Here is a 16,443-nt window from a genome sequence, read left to right on the forward strand (position 1 = left end):
TAACTGGGAAGGAAAGGATTTTTTCATGGCGCAGGCTGCAGAGCTAAGCAAGAAGACGGAAGGTGGCTTCTCTGCTCTTACGGTCTCAAACTGTCTAGGTCCAGATAATGAGAGAGTGTGTTGAGGATGCTGTTTCTGTTGCCGCTGCCGCTACTGCTGCTCCCCTGTTCACTGTGGAAGCCATCTCCAAATTAGCATTTACATATGGAAACTGGAGACCAGAATTTTAGGAAAAAGGATTAAGACATCTCATTTTAGGGGGAGGGGGTTATTCTATTTTTACTTTATTTTATTTTTTTAATATATATATCTATATATATAGATATATAGATATAAATAATATATATATATATATCTCTAAGATTAACAGTCGGAACGTTTCTCTTTTAAAAGGCAAGCCTCTTTCCGTGTAATTTTTTTTTCATTTACACTGATTCGTGGGCTTTCTTACCTCCCTTTTTATATATACATAGATTTCTCTCTATTGATCTTAAATAGATTATTATTATTATTATTATTATTATTATTATTATTATTATTATTATTATTATTATTATTATTATTATTATTATTATTATTGGAAAATATTGTTTTATTTTATTATTAACATACAACCACACACACACACACACACACACACACACTCTCACAGACACATACAGCCCAAGAATCAGAAAGCAGTTGGGTGTTTGTATAATGAAGAATTATGGGGCTCTTTGACCGAGGTGTTCAGATGCTTTTAACCACCGTTGGTGCTTTCGCTGCCTTCAGCCTCATGACCATAGCTGTGGGGACCGATTACTGGCTTTACTCCAGAGGGGTTTGCAAGATGAAAGGGACCGGAGAAAATGAAACCAGCAAAAAGAATGAAGAAGTTATGACCCATTCTGGATTATGGAGAACCTGCTGCTTAGAAGGTATTTGATTCCGGATCTCACCCTTCCCCTTCCCCTCCTCATCCTCCTCCCCTTCCCCTCCCTTCCCCCACCCCAATCTTCCCCATTCCACCATTTTCTCACTTCAGTCCCCGCCACCAGGGAAGTAGGGTGCTTGGGTTACTTTCTGAGGACGAGCAGTAAAGTTGTCAATATCCAAGGTACACCCATCTCCACTCTTTTCCCACGGATTCCCCATCCCTCTTTTCCTCCCTCCCCATTCCCCCCCCCCGCCGCCCGTTGAAAACCTTGCTAATTGGAATAATCTCCGTATTGTCAAAACACTACAGTAACCTGCTTTTCGAGGCGACTTCGATCCGCCTCTTTCTGGTTCTTTTTTGGAACCGGGGTGAATATGTTCTCTTATTGGAGCGCGCGGTTGGCCTTTAATGACGGGGGGGGGGGATAATTCGTCTCCTTGTGCAAAGTGGGTTGATGATGATGACGATCAGTCTGGGAGAGCGATTGGGGGGGGGGAAGCAAGGCAACTTCCTCCAGGCTTGATTTTTGCTTTCCTCCACAATTTGCCTGAACACTCAAGCCGCCGGATCTTGTTAATATCTAGTCTAAGGAGGTTGCTTAAAATAGGTGAAGTCACTAGGTTCTCCCCGTCGTCTTGAGCCGGCAGACTTTTTGCTTCTTTCTAAAGCGGAGGTGGCGGCGGCGGCATTCGTCCCGGGCTTGGGGTGGACTTTTGTGGTCTAGTCTATAGCTGGTACTCAGGGGTTCCAAGGATCGGGTTGCCAAAAGCACCCCCCGTCCCTCCCTCCCCCCCCCCCCGTCGAGTCCAATGGAAAGTGAAGCAAACCCGCTCCCACCCCGAACTGACATGTCTAGCGAAGGGGGGGGCAGCCCGAGAAGGGCTTCTGCAACCTGCTTTCTCAAAGCAGCCTCTGGGAAGAGGCGAGGGGCGGAGGGCTGGTTCGTAGCTTTGGCTTTGCAACGGACGATTCAGCATTGCTGTCTCGGTAGAGATATACCGAGATGGCAAGAGGGCTGGCAGGGAGAGAAGAGGCGGGAAAGGGGTACTGCTTCGGATCCTGCATGGAAAGAGAGAGAGAGAGAGAGAGAGACAGACAGACAGACGATGGCAACCAACGTGGGATGTTTTTAATGGGCCGGCAGGGAATCACCGCCGAGGCCATGTATATGTTCGAAGCCTAAAGTCTCCTAACTTGGAAGAGTGGGCAAGAGATGGGCTGGCACGCGTGCCCATGCTTGGCTTGTGTGTGTGTGTGTGCGCGCGCGTGTGTCCCCGCCTCAAAAGCGAAGTGGCATCGCCAGGGTTTTGTCGATCGCTTGGCTAGGAGGCAGAAGAAGCGGATCCCGCAAAATCGGATTCCGAATTGCGGCGGGAGTGGGGGAGGGGGCGGGAAGGCGAGAGAGAAAGAGAGAGAGAGCCCTTTCGCGGCGAGGATGACTCTGTACGCGGTGCATATGTCCACATGATCGCTCCCTGTCCCCTCCCCATCTCCGCCGCCACCATCCCAGCTCCGACCCACCCAGCCCCTGAAACGGAAAAAGCGAGGGGGAAAAGTATGCGGCGAGGGCACGGGAGGGGGTTAGATGATGCGGGGGGGGGCGGGCGGGCGGCGTGGAGAAACAACGAGCTATCCGCTTCTTGCAAATGTTTTGCGGCCGGGAAGACGAGCGACATTTTCTCTCTCTTCCCTCCCTCCCTCTCTCTCTGTGTTCTCTCTCCAACACTCCCCCCCCCCGCGCGCCCCTGTTCTTGGTGCAAACGGTTGAGTGATGGCTGAACATGTTTTGAATAGCTAAGTGACTTCATTGAGCGATGGGCTCTTTGACGCATACTGCATCTGGTGCCCTTTCCCTCTCCAAGCCTCTCTCTCTTTGAACATACAGTATTCTGCAGAGGACCTCCATGCTGGATGCTCGGTGCTATCTCCAGGCCGGAGGCAGACAGGGAAGGGGAGGAGGGGGGGAATGGGGGGGGAGAATCGATCTCGGGAGATGAATCGGAGGTGTTTCAAACACACACGCGCGCACCTCCTGAGAAAGGGGTGCCGGTCTTCTCATCTCTGTCGGTCTGCCTCTCCATTCATCCATTCACCTGTCCTCAGAGCCTGTCAGGCAAGCTATTCCTGAACACTGGATGAAATGAGAGCATCGCTCACGTTCAGAGAGCCCTGATATATGAGAGAGAGAGGGGGGGGGAGGGAGGGAGGGAGAGAGGCTTTTAAAAAGCGGAAGAGGTGCCTTACTTTTACCCTGAGGCCGGTGGCGGGGCGGGAGACAGGAGAAGGCAGCCTGGAGGAAAGCGAGAGGAGCGAGAAGCCTCTTGCTCTTCTCGTTCCTGGATCTGGGACTCTAGGACTCGGTCTTCCGAAGGAGACGCGGGGAGAGCTGAGCGCGGTGGCGGGAGGAGAGGAGCGCTGGCTCGGGGCAGGAAGCACCGCTCCTTCCCGCAGAGAGACAAAGGGACGAGGCACCTTCCATGCCAGGTGTGCTTCCCCCATCCAGGGACAAGCACCTCGGGCTAAGGAGCGAGAGGGAAGGGAGGAGACACGGGGCTGTTTCTCTCTTTTTCTCTACCGTTTTGCAGGAAAAGGCACTCTCCTGCCTCTGCTTTCCTGCTCGCCTTGACGCTGAGATCACCCGTAGATGAAAAGGGCGAGGATCTTTTCGTTCAAAGCTCCGAATTGCTTCCATCCCAAAATGTGCCCTCAAGCCTCTTTAACGAGGCTGGCTCGCGTGCCGTGCCGTGCGTGTGCCGGCGTGTGCGTTTGGTGTCCCCTCATCCGAGTTCGGTGCGTGTCTGTGCCTTCGGTGTTGTCCCTCTGCCAAGGGGCCTCTATGTGTGTGACGGGGTGGCGGGGGGGGGGGGAGAGATGTCAAGGCAACAGCCCGGGCTGTGCGAGATGTTGTGGCGGCGCCTCTTGACCATCACCACCCCGATTTAGGACGATTTAGGACCCTTGCACCCAAGGGTCTCCTTCCTCTGCTCCCCCGGCTGTGTAGTCCAGTCGGCGGGGAGCCGAAGTGAGTTTCCTCTTTGCCGCACCGGCCCTCCCTCCCCTCCCCGCGCCTCCCCCTGACCCGGAGACAAATTGTACAACACAGTTTGAGAACGTAACTTTTCTAAGTATCAGAATTCTGGGAGAGGCAGTCCCCCAAAAGTAACGTTTCAAACGTTTCGGAGTTGAAGAAAGGTGAAGGCACACTGTCGGTCTCTGACTCATCCGGTCCCCGAAGCAGGGCCAGGTGGAGGAACCTCCAGCTTCGTCCAGGAGACTGAGAGCGTTACGTGCCTGGAGGGCTCCTCCGTCCCCGGGCTTGGTTGGCGTTTGGACATCAAGGTCTCCAAACGGAAAAGCAGCTCGCCTCGCTCCGGGCGACGCAGGCCTGGGCCGAGCTGGTCTGTTTCCAGGCGTGTCTTTGGGACTTGGGGAGTAAGAAGAGAAGACTCTCCTCGCGGAGGGACTAAGGCTAGATCGCAAATCGGATGCAATTCTCCCCTTCATGAGGCCACATAAAATCTGTCTGGGTGGTGTTTCAGGTGTCTATTCCCCCCGCTCAGTTGTCTTTCTCTTCCTTTTATCCTACAGCATATTTGGTCTCATGAGAAATTCTTTCGGTCCTTGATTTCTGACCAAGGGAAAAACACAATCGGGGTGGCTGGAGCGGGGAGGACTCGCTTGGTACCATGTGAAGGTTGCTCATGGAGGTTGGGGGGGGGGGAAGCGAAGGCCCTGGCTCTCCTACCCACCCACCCCTCCATCATCCTTTCAGGGCATTAACTTCAAAGACAGGGAAGCAAAGAGTACGATGCCTTGTGTTCTTCGCTTCCCTGTCAATACCCCAAGGGCGTTTTTCAATTAGAGTTGTCGTTTGTGGTCTTGGAGAAAAGGGTTCGATTCGCGTCAGAGGCCGAGAGGAAGTGCCGAGGAAATGGATCGGGATCTCCTGAGTCGTTTGCAGCGGAATGGCACAAATTTCTCGATCTCAGTTGTTCCAAAGGAGGAGACGGCTGCTGACCCCCCCCCCCATCTCCCTGCCGCTCTCCAACTAAAATTTAAACAACAAAAATAATAATGCTGAAATGAAAAGAGTAGCCAGGAACTGTGCATTTTTGTGTAGAGAGGCTGCGATCTCAATTCTAGCGAGCCGAGCGACCTCGTGGGCTCAGCAGCGGCCCGGAAGGACCCACGTTCTTTCGTTCGAAATGTCCCTGGCTCCAGGTTGTGGGTCTGGCCACGAAGAGCTCTCAAAGCCGAGGTCGTGCCCTCTCCCCTTTCCCCAGATCCAGTCACCAGCGTGTTCTATGGCAAACCTGAGAATTTCAAGCGCACCTCTGATTCTTCTGGAAATGTTCAATAGAGCCACCAGGAGGTTTCTTTCTAGGTTCAGTGCTTAGTTTACTCCAAGGGGCACCTCCTTCCTTTTGCGCGGGTTGGTGGTGGTCCTTTTAACTTCTTTTTTGAAAATGCTGTGGCAGTCGTGATGTGGGCAAACTGTGGGAAGAGGGACTCAGGAAGCTTTGTGGATGTCATTCAGAGCACCCTCTAATCCCAACCAAATCCCTCCGGCAAATATTGCAGTGTTACTTACTTGCATGGATCTGTACCGTATACCAGCACTGTGGGCTGATGTCAAATGTTATGCATCAAGTCCATACAGTACAGGGATGTTCCCTGTGTAAGGCAAGCTTTCTGGGGTCTTCCTGTGCTATTAAAAACAACAACAACCCAGAAAACAAACAAACAGAAAAGGTGCACAAGGTGAATTGCACTTTTGTTACTCTTTTGTTGAACATCATAGCAGTGTCTTGCTAGGAGGTCATGCCTGGGTTGCTAGAACAGCACATCTCCCTGTCATTTGAGGAACAGTGTCTTGATTCCGAGAAAATGTGATTTATTTCTCCTACCCACACCCAACCCAGCGTAAGTGTCACTACTAACATGAGGCATATGGCGATGCAGACATCAGAGGGTCACTCTGGATCCTACATCCCCAACTATTGTTCAGGGCCAGCGTCTCCAGTTCTTGATGTATTTTCATGTCAAAAATTGGCAGCACCAACGTATGCACATGTTTAGTAAGCTACAAACTCACATCCTTAGATTACTGGGGGTGGGGTGGGGGTGGTTCCAAAATGCATGAGAAATCATATATTGCAAAATAACATTCTTTTTCTTTTTTGGTAAGGCTATGGAATCTCTTTAATATGGCAGATTAGGACCTCAGTATCTATTAAACTAAGTCGACAGGACATCAAATTGTATCTGTTATCCCAAGATATATGCTATCCAAGCCAAGGTGACCTCTGGCTCACTTGGTGGTCTTTCCAGCTGGAAATGGGAGGGAAATAGATTGATGCCACCAGTAGAGAATGATGCAGTTCTGCTCCTGATATTTGTGCACCGTGACATATTGTGCTGAAATCCCACCAGAAAAAGCTTCATTGAACACAATGGGGTCTTCATTCAAGGAGGCATGGATCACACGCCGGATGAATGAGTTATTCCAGAAGCTGAGCAATCCTCTCCTGTATTCCTACAGTGTCATACCACTACAACCCAGGCACTCTTTGAGTATTTGCATAATAGGATGCACCCAGAAATTGTCAACGATCTTGATCATTTTGTAAAGCACCAAACGTCAACTGTCAAAATTAAAAATCTTCAGATGTATTTTTTTTTTCATCAATTTCTTGGTATGGTGAACACTTGCATGCAGCATAACCAAACATGCACTTCTCCTTGCAATGGCTGGGGGAAAGAGCCATGTTCGTCTCTCATATCTTAGTCTGTTACGGGAAAATCACTCTTGTGATGAAGTGTTCAAGACTAATGGGTTTTATTCAGCATAAGTTTACCTGGTGTACAGCCCATTTTGTCAGCTGCATCTGATGTCGTGGGTGGCCCTCCATGAATGTTTATGCCAGATCAAATGTATTCATTCTGAATATAGGACAAAACTCTTCATTGTTTGCATTGGCTTCTTTGCTCCTTTTTTAAAGGAGGAGAGAGCTATGGTATGGCTCTTCCTAGAGTCATTATCTTTCACCTTATGTGACATGCTATAGTTGCCCCTGAACAGACTTCAGTACAGCCTTCAGGTCAATTCCGGGGGATAGATCTGTTAGCCTGTTGCAGAGCAAAAGAGGCATGCACTATCTTCAGGAGAGTGTGTGATATGCTGTCAAGTTGTGAACAATTTATGGTGTGTGTGGTGTATTTCTGTAGCTGTGCAACAAGATTAAATCAGCATAGATACATGGGTGGTTAGTCCCACAATAATTATGAAGAAATTAAAATAAATATCTAACTTTATTGAAAGCATCACATTGAGACAGAAAAAACTAAATCCTATTGATGTCACTAGTAGACTAAAAGGAATCTGTGCCCCAGAGAGGCACATGGTTGAAGGAGATGGTTTCTGCTCCTTACAGAAACCAAAAAAGAAATCAAAGTGAGGAAAGTGATGATTTTGTTGTTGTTGCATGCTGTCCGATTTATGGCGATCTGCAGTCATGATTTTTGTCTTCTGAATGTTCAACTGCAGACCTGCTTTGGCACTTTTTTCTTTCACTTTCCTTAACAAGTGACAAGTCACTGCTGCTTTCTGCCAATAAGATGGTTCATGTTTCTTCCATCAGTTTTCACTCCTCCTTCATCTTAATTCAATCTGGCTTTCTGTATAATGTGTTCTGTGTATAATGCTGTTAGCCGCCTAGAGTGGTCTTAACCGACCAGATAGGCGGCTAACAGCATTATACACAAAACCATCTTATTAAATAAATAAAATTGAACAGATAAGGGGATAAAATGCACCTTGTCTGACTGTATAGAAACCCACTCCATCTCTCCATACTCTGTCCTAACAGCAGTTTCTTGAACACATTACAAGTTACACATCAGGACAATCAAGTTCTGAGGCACACCCATTTCCTTCAGAACAACTCATAGTTTCTCATGATCTTTACAATCAATGGCTTTGCTGTAATATATAAAGCACAACCTGATTTTCTTCTGAAGTTCTTTGATATGCTCCAACAGCCAGCTGATATTTGCAATCCAGCCACATATTTTGGGAATCTAGCTTGAACATCAGGCATTTCTCACTCCATATAATGTAAACGCTTTTGTTGCAGCACCTTCAGCATCAGTTTGCTTGCATGGAAAATTAAAGCAATGGTTCTTTAAATACTGCACTCCTTGGCATCTCCTTTCTTGGGGGTTGGAATGTTCATTAAACACTTCCAGTCTGTGGGCCATTATTTTGTTCTCCATCTTTGTTGGCATATTCTTGTTAAGATTTTGCAGATTTGGTCTCTGTGGCCCTAAATAGCTGTATTGGTATTCTCTCTACTCCTGGTGATTTATTTCTTCCTAGTACTTTCAAAGCAGGTTTCATGTCACTTTCTAGAACTGCAGGTTCTTTGTCATAGGCTTCCTCTTCAAAGGAGTTTGCCATCCTTTTATCTTTTCTGTATAAATCTTTAGTGTACTGTTTCCACTTTCTCATTATTTTCTCCTGGTGAGATAGATAGTGAGCTTCCCTGCTAGACTTTTAGCATTCCTAATCTAGGCTTAAATTTTCCTTTGATGGATCTTCTGGAAGAGATTGCTGTTGTTCTCTAATTCTTTGCACTGATTATTGTAATAGTTTTCTTTGTCTCTACATGACAGTTGCTGAAAAACTGCATCCAGGATTCCGACCCTATTTCTGTCATCTTTTACTTTTGTTTCTCACCTGTCCTTTACAATTTTCAGAGTTTCTTCCATCATCCATATAGGTTTTTCTTTCGTTTTTGCAACAGGAATGGTCTTTTCACCATCTTCCCTAATAATATCTCTTCTGGTTCATGGTCAATTGAGGATAATAATGCAAATCTGTTCCTTATGTGGACTTTAAGGAATGTTGTTTAAATTAATGATAATAATTTAATAGCCCCTCATGATAATACCTCATGATAATAGCCCTGAAGGATATCAGTATGGGATAGGTGGGAGGGAGCAGAAATCAGAGCTAGAAGAGGACAGAGTGGCCTTACATATATCTACTTCTCACATCCTTTTTGGTCACTTGGGATAGAAATTGTTATTTTTTTTTTTTTTTTGGACTTATATACCGCCCCATAGTGCTACAAGCACTCTCCGGGCGGTTTACAATTTCATTATACAGGCTACACATTGCCCCCGCAGCAAGCTGGGTACTCATTTTACCGACCTCGTGCTTGGAGCACATCAGGCCATCACGGTGACCCTTGTAGGGCTTTCATAGTATGCAAGATATTTAAGGAGTGGTTTTATCATTGCCTTCCCCAGTGTGATTCCCTGGCTAAGCAGGGGTTTCAACCCGGGTCTCCTGAGTCACAGTCCATCACAACATTGGCAAGACTAACTTGTTCACTATGGCATGAGCTTTTGAATTGTTCATGAAAGCTTTGTTGTCATGCGCTGTCAAGTCCCCTCTGACTAATGGTGACCCTGTTAACATATTCTGTCCTCATGAAAGCTCCTTGTGTGTGCACGCAAGTGCACACGTGCCATCAAGTCAATTCTGACTTACAGGGACCATTTGCAGGATTTTCTAGATAGAGTGTACTCAGAAATGGTTTACCATTTCATTCTTTGCAGGGACATCCTGGGACTGTGCAGCTCACCCAAGACCACAGAGACTGGCTCTTCTGGGATGCCCAGTGGTGAATTGAATTCCCAATTCCTGGATCTGCCCTCAGAAACTTAAATCCACTGAGCTATCCAGGTAGCTCATGAAAACTTACCCACAATAAATCTATTCCTCTTGAGGGCACCACAGGACTCTTTGTTGTTTCTTATGAATACGACTAAAGCTTGAATCAGAGCTAAAGGTTATTTCAGTGGCTTGAACATTTAATCTAGCCCCTGATGCAATGTTTACCTGCCCCTTTATATCCCTATTAAATTTGAATAAGCTGTTGATAAAAGTTGGGCCACCCTTTTATTTGTTTGTGGGAGAACATCAGGTGCCTGGTTCCCCAGCCAGTTGCTCCAACCCACAGAGCTATTCAAGCTTTCTGCATGCATAGAAGACATTTATGTTGCTTTTCTAATCTTTGTATGCTGGCTTTAAGAGGTTTTGGTCACGGGGGGGGGGGCTTTCTGGCCTGTGATGACTGTCAGTCCATCCGGCAGCAGCTAGTTGTTCCCTCTTCACCTCAGAGTTTGAAATGGTCAGGCTTTGCTACTTAAGAGTTCTTTTTTTATATAATGTCTGTGGTCTGCTAAGTAGTCAGCAAGTCAGTGTTCTGTCAGCCATGTAGTCAGTCAGTCAGTCAGTCAGTCAGTCAGTCAGTCAGTCAGTCAGTCAGTCATGTAGTTAGCTATGAAGCTATGAATCAGCTAAGCTCTGCTCATGTAACCAGTCATTATTTTCCTACAATATGCTGTTTTTCACGAGTATCTATTCAGAACTGTGAGTAAATGAAAACCGTTTCTTGTTTCTCTTACCAGTCTCTCTGAGTGAATTATTGAGACTGTAAGTGCTAGTTGATTGGAACTAACTTAAAAGGAGTGATCCACCTTGGGGTGACTTGAAGCTAATTCTGCTCTGTGGGTCCCTGAACCTCTAAAGGTTTTTAAAGCCAACAAATTTCCAAACTATGCCAAGAATTTATTTAAGACTTTTCTAATCTGATCCTTTACATATATTTTGGAGTTAATTTCTCACCATTCTGCACTATTAGCCATGCTAGTCAAGTCTAGTGGAAAATGTAGTCCAAATATCTAAAGTACATTTAGTTGACTTAATGCTGACTTAATCATTTCCCCCATTCATCACTTTTCTCCCTATGTCACTACTTCCCTAAATCTATTTTCCACCAAAGGGGTCAAAAATCCTGGGCTTAAGAGGACAAATTGTAAAGTCCTCACTGCTAGACCTTGGTAATTTTATTCCATACTCATCCCTTTAAAAATGGGGGTTATATCTGCATGACAAAATGTACTTCTCCACATACTGCAGAATAAGATTACGTCCCCGCCCACCCACCCAATTTCAGAAATTAGACATGCCTGATTTAGAAGACCCATTGAGGAAATCACTGATAATATGTTGAGCTTATGCTATGAATTCTTTCAAGGAGACTTACTTTGATCCTCAAGAGATCAGTTTAATCAGGGCTGATGAAAATAGGTGATGGTGGTGGGGGAATATCCTTTAAAATGAGTGAGGTAATTATGATTACTGATTACTGAGCTGATATACATGAAATGCTCTGAACAGTTATCATGTATAATAGAATTGCTATATATAATTTTATTACAAATAAACAAGGCTAGGGACCGCTGGATAAGGAAGTATGCAGAATAATATCCAGATTGGGGGGGTGGGGGTGGGAAGAAGTGAAAAACACCAGGCCTCCCAGATAGTTTGGACTTCAGTACCCAGAAGCATTGGCCAGTATGATGTGTAGTAAAGGTTCATGTGGACATGCAGTCCCAAACATCTGGATGCCATCTATGCCTGATAGACTGTCTTGTTAGAACAGCTGAGGGGGGGTTGACATGTTGATGGCTGCCTCAGTTCTAGGTTCCCTTCTCTTCCATGCCTTGATTTGTTTTCACTAAATCCTAACCCTTTGTTTGACTGGGTTCATGCTGGCTTTTGCTTCCAGACACCCCATTGGATGAAAGAACTTCCTGTGCCCTTTGGACCAATCAGTGTCCCACTCAATAGCCTCCTGCTCTGAAAAATGACAACCTACCTAACATACCACCAATATACAGGAGCCAACATCTGCATTGTGCAGTGGCATCTGGGAGGAGGTGTTATCTTGTCCATCTCAAGCAGCACAAAGTCTTGGCTTGGATATGTCATATTGTGTTTTGATGTTCTACAGGAGTTTTTTTTTAATCCAGCACCACCACTCAAAATCTGCCTATATCCAAGCTCATTGTGTTTAGAGTTGCTATCATAATTACATAATAACATAAAATTTGCAACAGAGACTGAAGACTTGCTCTTAGATAAAATCAGCTAAAAAGTATGGAGAGAAGCTAAATAGAGAAGAAAAGTTCATGAGGCAGTTATTAACATGCCTAAAAAGTAGTTATATACATCCCTACACATGATTATCTGAAAGTATACATCCCTTGATGCAAAACTGAGTTATAACCTCCCTTTCTCCCTTTCTATGAGTAGCCCTTCCCCAACCCAGCGCTCTCCAAATGCTGGATTACAACCAGCATTATTTATTTGTTTATTCACTACATTTGTACCCTGCCCATCCAGTACCTAAGCACTATTCTGGGTGGATAACAGCAATTTAAATCACAACTACCCACCCCAGCCCACAGAGACTGATGAGATCCAGACCAAAACAACAATAGCCCAAAATATAAAATAAAGCTAGGTGGCTAATCAAATTCAGTACCCAATTCATGGATCCATGAGGATGTCAGAGGGGTAAGATATTTCTGAAGGCTTCTTCAAACAGTATAGTTTTTACCCGTTTCTTTAAGGCCAGAATGGATGGACCCTGGTGTACATTATCCTCAGCCAACATGGCCAATGACTATCCAACACCTCTATAAAGCAATGCGGTGGGGCAGGACTGTTAGGTATTGATGATCAGACTTTTGCTGGGCTTCTCTCCTCTTGACTGAGTGAGGAGGTTTTCTCTTACATTCTGCATGGGCATCCTTACCTAGGGTCCTCTTCAAAACAAGCAAAGAGTTTGAATCTTATTCTGAAGGTTTTCATCTTTGTCTTTTTAGATGAAGTTCCTCATTCAGGCTAGTTAGGAACATAAAAAGCTGCCTTGGAAATCTAATAAATAATCTAATAAATAAATAAATAAATAAAATAAATCTAACAAATAAAATAAATAAATTGTACTGGATCATTACTCCTGATTCATCTGGCCTGGCATGTTGACATAAAGTGGCAGCAACTTTCCAGGATTTTAGGCCAGAATCTTTTCTGTCTCTGCCTGGAGACCCTGGGAATTGAACCTGGGACAGTCTGTACATGAACCTGATGCATTCCAAATAAGCCATGGCCTTTCCCTTTTCTTTGTTCACGTATCACTCCCCTCTGCCTTTTAAATTATTCTAAACTGCAGTTCTATACCACCTGGGAGGAAGCCCTATTGCAGCCAGTGACACTTACTCCTGAGCATATCACACTTCCTCTTGCTGTAGCAAAAGCTCATTTTTCTGAATTGGGTGGTTAAGAAAACATTTTTAAAAATCTGCCATTGTTCATGCACCTGCAAGCAACTGAAATCAGCACACTTGGAGTAACCAGCTCTGTTGCACCTTTTTCTCTCTCTCCATATAACTGTTTCCTAGATGGCCGTTTTCTTTTTTTAGCCTCTACCTATTAATTTTCATGGATGTTATTTCTAAGTCCTGGTTAAAAAAATCTCCATAACCAGGGGCTAATTTGGCCTTCTTTTTTTATAGAGATTCAGAAACCCAAAAGATTTTGGGTTGCTGAGGCCTTGTTGTGAAGCAAAACAAGAAAGCATTTGGCTTTTCTCACACTGCATCATTATTGACTTTGACGTGTTATTACTATCTCAGAGAGACTGGTCTTGGAGGGGGCAGAGGGCAGAGAGAACAATCTGCTGGGAATACAGATGAGTGAGGAGCAAGAGGTTAGACATCCGCCATGGATTTGCTGAGTGTGAAGGCATGTAATTGAATGGAGGTTGGCACTATAAACTACCCCAGACACGAACAGATCTTTCTTGAAGGAAATTAACGAGCCTCATTGCTTCATCTCTTCAGCTTGTTGGAGCAGAGCAGAGCACAGTGTGCTTGAGTCTGAGGGCCATTTCAGAAATCACAAAAGCAGAGCTTTAGGGGTTGGGGGGAGTGAGTTACTTTTTTGGTCCACATGTTCCAGAATCTTTTAGCCAGCAATTTCCAATAGCTGTATAGGTTTTGAAATACTTGGGACTGTGCGGTGCAATGCAGATCGCTTGCAATTACAAGACAGAAGTTCCTAAGTTCAGGAGGCATCTGGTTGTTACAGCAGAGACTTTTCACTCCCTGTGTAGTTTGCAAATTAGCGTGTTTTGATCTGCGATTGGTCTTTGGGTCTGGCTTCTTTTGCAAGTATGATTGCTCGGTCACAGAGGTCTGCGTGACTCATGTACCTGGAACACAAATGGGTTTCAGCTTCTGATGATGATGTACTGTACCTGTAATGTGTAGTTTGACCCTGGGAACTGCGGTCCAAAATGGTTCCTCCACCCATCATACTTGGGGGAGGTGCTGAAAGCAAGGAGAAAATAAGCAAGTGTTAGGCAGGGCTTTTCCTTCTTTCTTTCTGATATTTAGAACCTCTTTTATTCAGTCTCAATCACCCCATCCCTTATTTTCCTACAGCACCATTTAGCCATGGCTCATCTCCTGGTCCCATCATCAGTGTTTCTAATCCCAAAGTCCCTACACATTGGTGATGTTGCACCTGAGTTCAGGCTGGTTTGTCAGCTTGGACATGCCTTTCATCTTCATCAACCCTCCGAACTCTTTCACCAACTCACCTCCAAATTGCTGGTTCAACCCACAGTTTCAAATCCTAGCAATGTCTTTATTTCTTCAGTTTTTTGGTTCCAGTGTGCATGGTATGACTGCTAAGACTCATGCAGCTCTGCTCCTGTGAACTTGACTTGATTAATTAATTACAAGACTACTTGCAGTTCTACACTTAAGTTTTCCTCCAGACCCAACACGGATGATTGCTGTGGCTTAAGGGCAGGGGCATTGTATCCTTGCAAGTGGCCCAGACCAGGCTCCATGTTTCACACAGAGTGGCAAGCAATAGCCCAGCACTCTGCAGACACTTCTGGTGGTTTGCCCATATGCAGCAGGGGTTGGGTTAGGGCCATGGCTCAGCAGGCATACTCATGCTCTGTGTGCACTAAACCCATTTCTTGGCACCCCTAGCTTAAACAGAAACCTCAAAAAACTGGAAAAATCCTTTGTTTACCTGGAGCACTGGCATTTGTTGAGAGGAACAGTGCAATGCTACATTTATGCACAGGCTAAGAAAGGTAGAGTTTATGGCATCAGATTACAAAGGCAGTCTAGACTGAACAGCAAACCTAAGTTTCAAATTCTAAGCATTTCACACCTTGAGAGTAATGGCATAGGGCCTCATCATGTCTTAATCTATTCCTGAATGGCACATAATATAATGAGCTCTTTGGTCTAAATACTAGAAAGATCTACTGATGTCTGAAGAAAAGGCAGGGATACCATTTTGGGAAAAGCAGCATCTGGAAACAGTTTGTGGACCAAAATTCCCAGAATCTCCCAGCCAGCATAGCCAGCAGGATTCTGGGAGTTGTGATTCAAAGAAGCAACTTGCCCAAACTCAGAGGGATAAGTTTGCTGGACTTGATGGCTCTCTGTATTATTCCCTAGTTTCCTTGTAAAAGATAAAATAATTTTTTTTATAAAAAATTCCTTTTAATCCTCTGGATTGATTTTGACAGATAGTGGCAACCAATTCATGTGAGATATGCAGTCTGTGAAAAGTGAAGGCCTAAAGACCATACCAAAATTGAGAACCACCATGCTTGCTGCTACAAACACAGTGATGGATGGGTTAGCCACACTGTCCTGAAATGCACCACAAATGAGAGGAGGAGAGAGATGTAGTGTGAGGGATGGGAAGCTGCAGTCTAGCAGCAGCAGCAACAACAGCAACACTACCACCATTGTCACCACCTACAACAGTTGCGTTGATATAAAGGAAAGAGTCTGGCTTTTGCAAGGATGCTGCCAATTTCTCTTTCTGAATGATTAATCTTCCTCCTCCCTCTGCCTCTCTCTGTGCAGTCTACACATTCCAGATTCATGGAGCCTCCAGTAGACCTTGATGTCCTACGCACATGCGTTCTGATGTGATTTTGTATTTGGATGGAGGAATCCAGGGCAAGGAAAGCAATTCCTTCCACACCTCAGAGCACTGAGCAGCTCAGCCCTGCTGACTGAACTGGATGGTGTCATGCCTGCACTGTTCCAGTGCTTTTCACTGCCTCTTCCTGACTCTGCATTTGTCTGGGAAATGATGCTGCTTGGCCCAAAATATCTTCCCCTTTCAATGCAAAGCCAAGCCAAAACAAACAACAACGGAAGGCTTTACAGAGCCATTCAACTGCTCCCCCACTCCCAACTTTTGCATCAAAGATATAAAAGGAACAATGGTAGGTAGGTCATAGACCATGAAATCAACACGCATTGAACAAAGTTAACTAGAGGAGTCTTTCAATCAGTGCTGCTTTGAAAAATCATAATCATAATCTCAGCCAGATCTAAGATAAGGAAGGAAGGAAGGAAGGAAGGAAGGAAGGAAGGAAGGAAGGAAGGAAGGAAGGACAGTTGAACTAAAGTCTCCTTTAAATATATATATTTAAAATTTGACAGCGATAATTATGCTGCTAAATATTATTAGTCTGATAGTAACAATAATAACAACTAATACTAATACTATTAACAATAAATTAACTGCAACAATGCAGTAACCCAATGCAGTGTGTATG

The 16,443-nt window shown here is 45.1% G+C and overlaps 1 protein-coding gene across 2 annotated transcripts in view; it reads left to right on the top strand.

The window, feature by feature from the left end:
- The first annotated feature begins 41 nt into the window (after positions 1-41).
- Positions 42-16,443, top strand: part of CACNG2 (calcium voltage-gated channel auxiliary subunit gamma 2) — a 147,013-nt gene continuing 130,611 nt past the window's right edge. The window contains exon 1 of one of the 2 annotated variants that reach the window (XM_020787711.3): positions 42-917. In XM_020787711.3, the coding sequence (XP_020643370.1) occupies positions 707-917 (211 nt within the window). In that variant the 5' untranslated portion in view covers positions 42-706. The remainder of the gene's footprint in view (positions 918-16,443) is intronic. The other variant, XM_020787710.3, reaches the window with a different exon arrangement.

This window comes from Pogona vitticeps, chromosome 5, assembly GCF_051106095.1.
Source record: "Pogona vitticeps strain Pit_001003342236 chromosome 5, PviZW2.1, whole genome shotgun sequence".
Classification (NCBI taxonomy): domain Eukaryota; kingdom Metazoa; phylum Chordata; class Lepidosauria; order Squamata; family Agamidae; genus Pogona; species Pogona vitticeps.